The sequence below is a fragment of the Gadus morhua genome, chromosome 4, assembly GCF_902167405.1.
Source record: "Gadus morhua chromosome 4, gadMor3.0, whole genome shotgun sequence".
NCBI lineage: Eukaryota > Metazoa > Chordata > Actinopteri > Gadiformes > Gadidae > Gadus > Gadus morhua.
Genome location: NC_044051.1, coordinates 38988253 through 38998549, shown reverse-complemented (window position 1 = coordinate 38998549; position 10297 = coordinate 38988253). Strand labels below are relative to the sequence as shown.

Below are 10297 nucleotides of genomic sequence, written 5' to 3'. Positions count from 1 at the left end.
TCCTGTAGTCACAAACCTCTCCAAGCAATAACGACTGGTTTCAGTTCAACACCGTTTATTAAATACAACATATGGGTGATTTAGACACACAACGTAGATAGATTTACTTGGCCACATCATCGTATTTGGGATCTGGAAGAGAAGACAGAAATACAAACGTGAGGTTACATTTATATTTAGGGCGTTTAGCCGACGCCTCTATCCAAAGCGACAATTACAATAAGTTGCTTTGGATAAGTATTCATCAGCCTACTTCGATCCCTCGCCAACTCTTACGTGGCATCAAAATTCGCAATGGGGGATTAGCTCAGGCGGTAGAGCAGCTTGGCTGGTAACCTGAAGGTTGCTAGTTCGATCCCCGTCTTCTGCTATCCAAGTGTTGAGGTGTCCCTAAGTGAGACATCTTATCCTAACTGCTTCCGACGAGCTGGCTGTCATCTTGCACGGCTGAGTCCGCCGTCGGTGTGTGTTGTGAATGTTAGGCGATATATGAAAAGGTGAAGGTAAATTGCTTTGGGTAAAAGTTTGAGGTTTTACCTAAAAGGTTGAGACGAGATTAAAAGATATTAAAAAAAAAACACTGCATACGATAAGTTTGTATCGTTTTTGCGTTCCTTAAACTCAAAGCCTGCCATGATTAGACGCGATAATTCATAGCCGATCGCGTCGTTGCCTGAACTGAACAAAGAAGCTTGGCTCGCTCTTGGTAGTCTGCGATTTAAGTCTATTTATAGAGCGGGCCCTAGAGAAAAGTACCAGTCATTGTTAGAGAAGAAAACCTTCAGCAGAACAGGAAAATGGCCGCCGTGATACTTGGTGAAACTGAAGGTACAATTTACTTCATTGTAAAAAAGCAATGGTGTTAAAAGGCGTAATTGTATGCAGCAAAATCACGTATTCTCCCCGTCAGATGGAGGGAATAATAGAGGATCTTAACCCTCTACCTTCAGCCAACTTCTACCGCCAAAAGTTATGTGCCGTCAAAATACGCAATGCATGCTAACATGTCAAGACATTTCACGATTTATCTCAAATACATGTTTTTACTGCCATCATTTCAGCGCTCCGATTGGTGAACTAACGAAGGATCGTTAATTGAGGTGACCTCAAAGTATTATGAGTATGCGGTGGTTGGGGACACACACACACACACACACACACACACACACACACACACACACACACCTTGGAATTTGAAGTCGGGGAACTTGGCGAGGTCTCCCCCGCCGTACAGCCTCTGCAGTTTGGTCATCTCCTCGGACATGGACTTCTCGTAGGCCGCGCCTCCGTCGACCACGCCCCCAGCGGCAGACCTGTGAGGTGATTGGTTGAAAGCGGTTTGTTGTAAAAGGGCCCACTCGCAAGGCAATCCATCCAGGGAATTATTTATGGATATAAATTGCTTGATGCTGATGCGTTTATGCCCCCTCCGCGGGAAAAACAGCTACAACTCAAAGCCACTAGATGTCGCTAATGGGAAGGATTGTGAAGCGCTTTTGGGCAGAGATACCTCCATCTATAGGGCTTATCCATTTCTACATCACATTGATCACCATTGTGTGAATAGGGGTATTGGTAACATTATTTCGGTCATTCAATTAATTCAGTAATCAATCTTCAAATGATTTTTCTTTATGGGGAGTCAAAGTGTGTTTGAAACTGCCCTTGTGACACTTGCCAAAATAACGTTATAGACATCAATGGTAATCTTGTACTTGATTTAGCATTTTGAAGTCCTGTCACGCTGACATCTCGGTGCCACTCACTTGCTCTTGGTTCTGTAGTCGCGGATCTTGTCCACGAACAGCTTCTGGACGGGGTCCAGGTCGCTGGCGGCCGCCCGGTTGAAGACCACCGCGGACAGACCGACGTTCCTCCGCAGGGTCACGGACACCGCGGAGCGGAGGAGGGACGTCAGCTGGAACAACCTGTGAAGAGCCATTCTGCAACGCAACGCACAACACACACGTACAATTAATACATCATTATTACATCCAATTCGCAGCTATTTCTCATTTGACTCCCATGTAATCGCGTGATCAGACAGCCATGGGTCAAGATATCGCGACATTTGCCAACTAAACTATAGTGCAGCAATGTACACGATGTTAAAATGTAAGGTAATACACGGTAATACAACATTACAGTGTGTGTCCTTAAAAAGGTCTTCTCCCTATGCTACTGCAATGCTAACACCAACACTCCACTGCTAACATGCTAGGCTAACTTAGGTGACCTGTCTGTTATACTATGTTTAAGTTTACATCGCAAAAATACATTTAACAGGACACAAAATGGCAAAATACAAAAGTCATTTTTAATTGCAATTTAAATATATAGAGTTAAACTCCGTAATATATCCCACATTAGAACAATATCTGCTCACCTTGGGTTTGACACTTTGAGCAGAAATCCAAATGTGATTTACCGCGGGTGGTTGTGGGAAATCGTAGGCTGCTGTGAGTGTTCAAGGGCGTCACCTTGCCACAGGTTTGCGCAGACGCACATTTGCGTCGATGGCAGCGGCAAATGATTAACAATGGTTAGCAATTGGTAGTTTGGGACTGTACAATCGTTTTTTTTCCTGTTTCATTTGGGATTTTATTTATTCTATTTATATTGTCCTGTTTTGAATTGGGGTTGGTTTGCTTGTTTTAGTTTGGTTTAAAATTGTCACAAAATATGAGTTTTAGTTGCTAGCATAAATTAGTTTTGAGTTTGTTTACGGTTATATATTTTAAAATAACCAATCTACGTTCAATCAGTGTAGTATCAGTTATAACTAGTAAGGTGTTTTTACCCCTTATGGTTTATTTAATGATGACAATACAACGACTGTGTTACCCCTTGTGCCTGCTTTAATGACAAAAAAAACAATGACAGTGTTACCCCCTACGTTTTATTCTAAAACAAAAAAAATGTTCTATTTCATTCCTACTGGCCTATCCGGAATTCATAGAACCGTAGTTACATACGTAACTATCGTTTTATTTTATAACAACCATAAAACAACAGTGTTACCCCTTGTGTTATATTCTATATCGACAATAATATGTGTTACCCTTATATTTATTTGATGATGAAAAAACCCTGCCAGTGTTAACCCTTACGATTTATTCGGTGACGGTCAATTAAAAGAGTCAGTGTTACCCCTTATGTTTTATTCTAAAACAACAGCGTTACCCCTTATGTTTTATTCGTAGACGACCAATAAAAAGCGACAGTGTTACCCATTATGTTTTATTCTAAAACATCAATAAAATGACAGTGTTACCCCTTACGTTTTATTCGGTGACGACCAATAAAAAGCGACAGTGTTACCCCTTACGTTTTATTCGGTGACGAGTCCGACCAATAAAAAGCGACAGTGATACCCCTTACGTTTTATTCGTAGACGACCAATAAAAAGCGACAGTGTTACCCATTATGTTTTATTCTAAAACATCAATAAAATGACAGTGTTACCCCTTACGTTTTATTCGGAGACGACCAATAAAAAGCGACAGTGATACCCCTTACGTTTTATTCGTAGACGACCAATAAAAAGCGACAGTGTTACCCCTTACGTTTTATTCAATGACGGCCGATAAAAAAACGACAGTGTTACCCCTTACGTTTTATTCTAAAACGACAGTGTTACCTCTTATGTTTTATTCTTTATAGGCTAACGACAATAAAACGACAGTGTTACCCCTTATGTTTTATTCTAAAACGTCAATAAAATGACAGTATTACCCCTTACGTTTTATTCGGTGATGGACGATTAAAAGCGACAGTGTTACCCATTATGTTTTATTCTAAAACGACAGTGTTACCTCTTATGTTTTATTCTTTATAGGCTAACGACAATAAAATGACAGTGTTACCCCTTACGTTTTATTCGGTGATGGACGATTAAAAGCGACAGTGTTACCCATTATGTTTTATTCTAAAACGACAGTGTTACCTCTTATGTTTTATTCTTTATAGGCTAACGACAATAAAATGACAGTGTTACCCCTTTACGTTTTATTCGGTGAAGACTAATAAAAAGCGACAGTGTTACCGCTTATGTTTTATTCTTTATTGGCTAACGACAATAAAACGACAGTGTCACCCCTTATGTTTTATTCTAAAACGTCAATAAAATGACAGTGTTACCCCTTACGTTTTATTCGTCGACGACCAATAAAAAGCGACAGTGTTACCCCTTACGTTTTATTCGGTGAGGACCAATAAAAAGCGACAGTGTTACCCCTTACGTTTTATTCGGTGACGGCCGATAAAAAACGATAGTGTTACCCCTTATGTTTTATTCTAAAAAGACAGTGTTACCCCTTATGTTTTATTCTTTATAGGCTAACGACAATAAAACGACAGCGTTATCCCACATTATTTATTCTAAAACAACAGTAAAATGACAGTGTGACCCCTTATGTTTATTATAAAACAACATAAAAAATTTGATTTATTCTAAAACAACAGTGTTACCCCTTTCGTTTAATTAAATGCGAATGAAACGAGTGTTACCCCTTATATTTTATTCTATAACGTCAATAAAATGACAGTGTCACCCCTTATGTTTTATTCTAAAACGTCAATAAAATGACAGTGTCACCCCTTATGTTTTATTCTAAAACGTCAATAAAATGACAGTGTTACCCCTTATGTTTTATTCGGTGAAGACTAATAAAAAGCGACAGTGTTACCCCTTACGTTTTATTCGGTGAAGACTAATAAAAAGCGACAGTGTTACCCCTTACGTTTTATTCGGTGAAGACTAATAAAAAGCGACAGTGTTACCCCTTATGTTTAATTAAATGAGAATGAAACAAGTGTTACCCCTTATATTTTATTCTAAACGTCAATAAAAGGACAGTGTTACCCCTTATGTTTTATTCGGTGAATACTAATAAAAAGCGACAGTGTTACCCCTTAATTTTATTCAATGACGGCCGATAAAAAAACGACAGTATGTTTTATTCTAAAACTACAGTGTTACCTCTTATGTTTTATTCTTTATAGGCTAACGGCAATAAAACGACAGTGTTATCCCTTATTATTTATTCTAAAACATCAATAAAATGACAGTGTTACCCCTTACATTTTATTCGGTGACGACCAATAAAAAGCGACAGTGTTACCCCTTACGTTTTATTCGTAGACGACCAATAAATAGCGACAGTGTTACCCATTATGTTTTATTCTAGAACGACAGTGTTACCTCTTGTGTTTTATCTTTATAGGCTAACGACAATAAAACGACAGTGTTACCCCTTATGTTTTATTCTAAAACGTCAATAAAATGACAGTGTTACCCCTTACGTTTTATTTGTAGACGACCGATAAAAAGCGACAGTGTTACCCCTTACGTTTTATTCATCGACAACCAATAAAAAGCGACAGTGTTACCCCTTACGTTTTATTCGGTGACGGCCGATAAAAAACGACAGTGTTACCCCTTGTGTTTTATTCTAAAAAGACAGTGTTACCCCTTATGTTTTATTCTTTATAGGCTAACGACAATAAAACGACAGCGTTATCCCACATTATTTATTCTAAAACAACAGTAAAATGACAGTGTGACCCCTTATGTTTATTATAAAACAACATAAAAAATTCGATTTATTCTAAAACAACAGTGTTACCCTTTTTGTTTAATTAAATGCGAATGAAACGAGTGTTACCCCTTATATTTTATTCTATAACTTCAATAAAATGACAGTGTCACCCCTTATGTTTTATTCTAAAACGTCAATAAAATGACAGTGTTACCCCTTTACGTTTTATTCGGTGAAGACTAATAAAAAGGACAGTGTTACCCCTTACGTTTTATTCGGTGAAGACTAATCAAAAGGACAGTGTTACCCATTATGTTTTATTCTAGAACGACAGTGTTACCTCTTGTGTTTTATCTTTATAGGCTAACGACAATAAAACGACAGTGTTACCCCTTATGTTTTATTCTAAAACGTCAATAAAATGACAGTGTTACCCCTTACGTTTTATTTGTAGACGACCGATAAAAAGCGACAGTGTTACCCCTTACGTTTTATTCATCGACAACCAATAAAAAGCGACAGTGTTACCCCTTACGTTTTATTCGGTGACGGCCGATAAAAAACGACAGTGTTACCCCTTGTGTTTTATTCTAAAAAGACAGTGTTACCCCTTATGTTTTATTCTTTATAGGCTAACGACAATAAAACGACAGCGTTATCCCACATTATTTATTCTAAAACAACAGTAAAATGACAGTGTGACCCCTTATGTTTATTATAAAACAACATAAAAAATTCGATTTATTCTAAAACAACAGTGTTACCCTTTTTGTTTAATTAAATGCGAATGAAACGAGTGTTACCCCTTATATTTTATTCTATAACTTCAATAAAATGACAGTGTCACCCCTTATGTTTTATTCTAAAACGTCAATAAAATGACAGTGTTACCCCTTTACGTTTTATTCGGTGAAGACTAATAAAAAGGACAGTGTTACCCCTTACGTTTTATTCGGTGAAGACTAATCAAAAGGACAGTGTTACCCCTTACGTTTTATTCGGTGAAGACTAATAAAAAGGACAGTGTTACCCCTTACGTTTTATTCGGTGAAGACTAATAAAAAGCGACAGTGTTACCCCTTACGTTTTATTCGGTGACGGCCGATAAAAAACGACAGTGTTACCCCTTATGTTTTATTCGGTGAAGACTAATAAAAAACGACGGTGTTACCCCTTACGTTTTATTCGGTGAAGACTAATAAAAAGGACAGTGTTACCCCTTACGTTTTATTCGGTGAAGACTAATAAAAAACGACAGTGTTACCCCTTACGTTTTATTCGGTGAAGACTAATAAAAAGGACAGTGTTACCCCTTACGTTTTATTCGGTGAAGACTAATAAAAAGCGACAGTGTTACCCCTTACGTTTTATTCGGTGACGGCCGATAAAAAACGACAGTGTTACCCCTTATGTTTTATTCGGTGAAGACTAATAAAAAACGACAGTGTTACCCCTTACGTTTTATTCGGTGAAGACTAATAAAAAGGACAGTGTTACCCCTTACGTTTTATTCGGTGAAGACTAATAAAAAACGACAGTGTTACCCCTTACGTTTTATTCGATGACGGCCGATAAAAAACGACAGTGTTACCCCTTGTGTTTTATTCTAAAAAGACAGTGTTACCCCTTATGTTTTATTCTTTATAGGCTAACGACAATAAAACGACAGCGTTATCCCACATTATTTATTCTAAAACAACAGTAAAATGACAGTGTGACCCCTTATGTTTATTATAAAACAACATAAAAAATTCGATTTATTCTAAAACAACAGTGTTACCCTTTTTGTTTAATTAAATGCGAATGAAACGAGTGTTACCCCTTATATTTTATTCTATAACTTCAATAAAATGACAGTGTCACCCCTTATGTTTTATTCTAAAACGTCAATAAAATGACAGTGTTACCCCTTTACGTTTTATTCGGTGAAGACTAATAAAAAGGACAGTGTTACCCCTTACGTTTTATTCGGTGAAGACTAATAAAAAGCGACAGTGTTACCCCTTACGTTTTATTCGGTGAAGACTAATAAAAAGGACAGTGTTACCCCTTACGTTTTATTCGGTGAAGACTAATCAAAAGGACAGTGTTACCCCTTACGTTTTATTCGGTGAAGACTAATAAAAAGGACAGTGTTACCCCTTACGTTTTATTCGGTGAAGACTAATAAAAAGCGACAGTGTTACCCCTTACGTTTTATTCGGTGACGGCCGATAAAAAACGACAGTGTTACCCCTTATGTTTTATTCGGTGAAGACTAATAAAAAACGACAGTGTTACCCCTTACGTTTTATTCGGTGAAGACTAATAAAAAGGACAGTGTTACCCCTTACGTTTTATTCGGTGAAGACTAATAAAAAACGACAGTGTTACCCCTTACGTTTTATTCGGTGAAGACTAATAAAAAGGACAGTGTTACCCCTTACGTTTTATTCGGTGAAGACTAATAAAAAGCGACAGTGTTACCCCTTACGTTTTATTCGGTGACGGCCGATAAAAAACGACAGTGTTACCCCTTATGTTTTATTCGGTGAAGACTAATAAAAAACGACAGTGTTACCCCTTACGTTTTATTCGGTGAAGACTAATAAAAAGGACAGTGTTACCCCTTACGTTTTATTCGGTGAAGACTAATAAAAAACGACAGTGTTACCCCTTACGTTTTATTCGGTGAAGACTAATAAAAAGGACAGTGTTACCCCTTACGTTTTATTCGGTGAAGACTAATAAAAAGCAACAGTGTTACCCCTTACGTTTTATTCGGTGAAGACTAATAAAAAGGACATTGTTACCCTTTACGTTTTATTCGGTGAAGACCAATAAAAAGCGACAGTGTTACCCCTTACGTTTTATTCGGTGAAGACTAATAAAAAACGACAGTGTTACCCCTTACGTTTTATTCGGTGAAGACTAATAAAAAGCGACAGTGTTACCCCTTACATTTTATTCGGTGACGGCCGATAAAAAACGACACTGTTACCCCTTATGTTTTATTCTAAAATGACAGTGTTACCCCTTATGTTTTATTCTTTATAGGCTAACGACAATAAAACGACATTGTTATCCCGTATTATTTATTCTAAAACAACAATAAAATGACAGTGTGTCCCCTTATGTTTATTCTAAAACGACATAAATTGACAGTGTTACCCCTTATGTTTTATTCTAAAACAACAGTGTTACCCCTTGTTTTATTCTAAAGCGTCAATAAAATGACAATGTTACCCCTTATGTTTCATTAAAAGAGAATGAACGTCTTATATTTTATTCTATAACGTCAATATAATGACAGTGTCACCCCTTATGTTTTATTCTAAAACGTCAATAAAATGACAGTGTTACCCCTTATGTTTTATTAAACGTCAATACAATGACAGTGTTACCCTTTATGTTTTATTAAAAGAGAATGAACGAGTGTAACCCCTTATGTTTTATTCTAAAACGTCAATATAATGACAGTGTCACCCCTTATGTTTTATTCTAAAACGTCAATACAATGACAGTGTCACCCCTTATGTTTTATTCTAAAACGTCAATACAATGACAGTGTTACCCCTTATGTTTTATTCTATAATGACAATAAAACGCCCTGTCGCTGACCAAATAAAGTTATTTCAAAGGTTAACTGGGACGTCCGAATGGATACCTCGACTATTGATAATAAACAATTAAAATAATGCACCTTTTAAACGTCATGCTATCAGGTCTAGTTAACTGCCTTATATAACCTCTGAACGGTTCAATGACCCATCCTCCCTGGAGAGGTGTAGAGAGCTGTGAGCTTCAAGTCCCGTTAATGTGCTCTGATTAGCTCTTATGTTTATTTCATGAGATTTGTGAAGTGAAGTAGCCTTTAACCTCCAAGAATATTTAAAAAGTCTCTTGATGGTCTCGTAGTAAGAGTTCATTGGTAACACTTTGTAGGCACAGGTTAGTCCCAGCACATACCCAAACCTAGGCTAAAAGGGTGTAGCGCCAGAACATTTACTTTATTACTTATTTTAAAATCCTGTGAATTGTAAAGACAGTGCCTTAGTGTGAGGTTTAGACCTTCTGCAATAATGTCTATTATACTGCGTCCCAATAAAACCAAATTCCGCATGTTATCCATATGTACATTCAAAACTTTATTGTGGAATAATGTGTAGAAAGCATTTTTCCAGTCAATGCAAATGACCTGCACAATTTTACACGGTGGAAAAAAATATAATAGCCACACAAAAAAGAAAAGACAAAGAAAATCCTGCTTTATCTTGAACTCGGCTGCCCTCTGCAGGGCAAGTCAATATCACCCTTGTTCTGATGAACAAGGCAATAAGACTCGTCCCACTGCATCCTGAATAGAAATGATTTCACAAAAAAACAACGGGTTATCTTATCATTTATCAAGACTTGATTTCTAGTGTGGGGGATCAGATCACGGAAGCGATCGTTTGTCTTAGACTTGTTAAAGAGACAATAGGCTGTTGGCGCGTACGTGGATTCTGCGTGGATATTGGCTATTTATTCCTCCAGCCACTTCAGACTCTCACCACTGGATGTCGCTACTGCACCCCTCGTACATTTATTTTATTTGATGTTTAATGGCCATGCGTTAGAGAATAAAGTGGTGGTCGTACGATGATGGTCGTCCTGGCGAAGTCACCACACCTAAAAGGTGGTCGATTGCAGAAAAAGTAAATACAATCAAATAACCCACTACTCATTACGTTAACCCATGAACACACATTTTGGCAAATGAGTGTGGGCAGATCACA

At 37.5% G+C, this 10297-nt stretch overlaps 2 protein-coding genes across 5 annotated transcripts in view; both read right to left on the bottom strand.

The window, feature by feature from the left end:
• Positions 1-38: 38 nt before the first annotated feature.
• Positions 39-2497, bottom strand: atp5pf (ATP synthase peripheral stalk subunit F6). The gene is made up of 4 exons (XM_030353902.1): positions 2387-2497; positions 1767-1943; positions 1186-1313; positions 39-132 (listed from the first exon to the last, which is right to left on the bottom strand). Exons 2-4 carry the CDS (start codon positions 1940-1942, stop codon positions 104-106), a joined length of 333 nt encoding a protein of 110 aa, XP_030209762.1. The 5' UTR covers position 1943; positions 2387-2497; the 3' UTR covers positions 39-103.
• A 7146-nt stretch (positions 2498-9643) lies between these two features.
• Positions 9644-10297, bottom strand: part of appa (amyloid beta (A4) precursor protein a) — a 42910-nt gene continuing 42256 nt past the window's right edge. For all 4 annotated transcript variants that reach the window (XM_030353065.1, XM_030353066.1, XM_030353068.1 and 1 more), the window contains one exon: positions 9644-10297. This exon is cut by the window's right edge and continues 2126 nt beyond it. The gene's annotated coding sequence lies outside the window, so the exon portion shown is untranslated.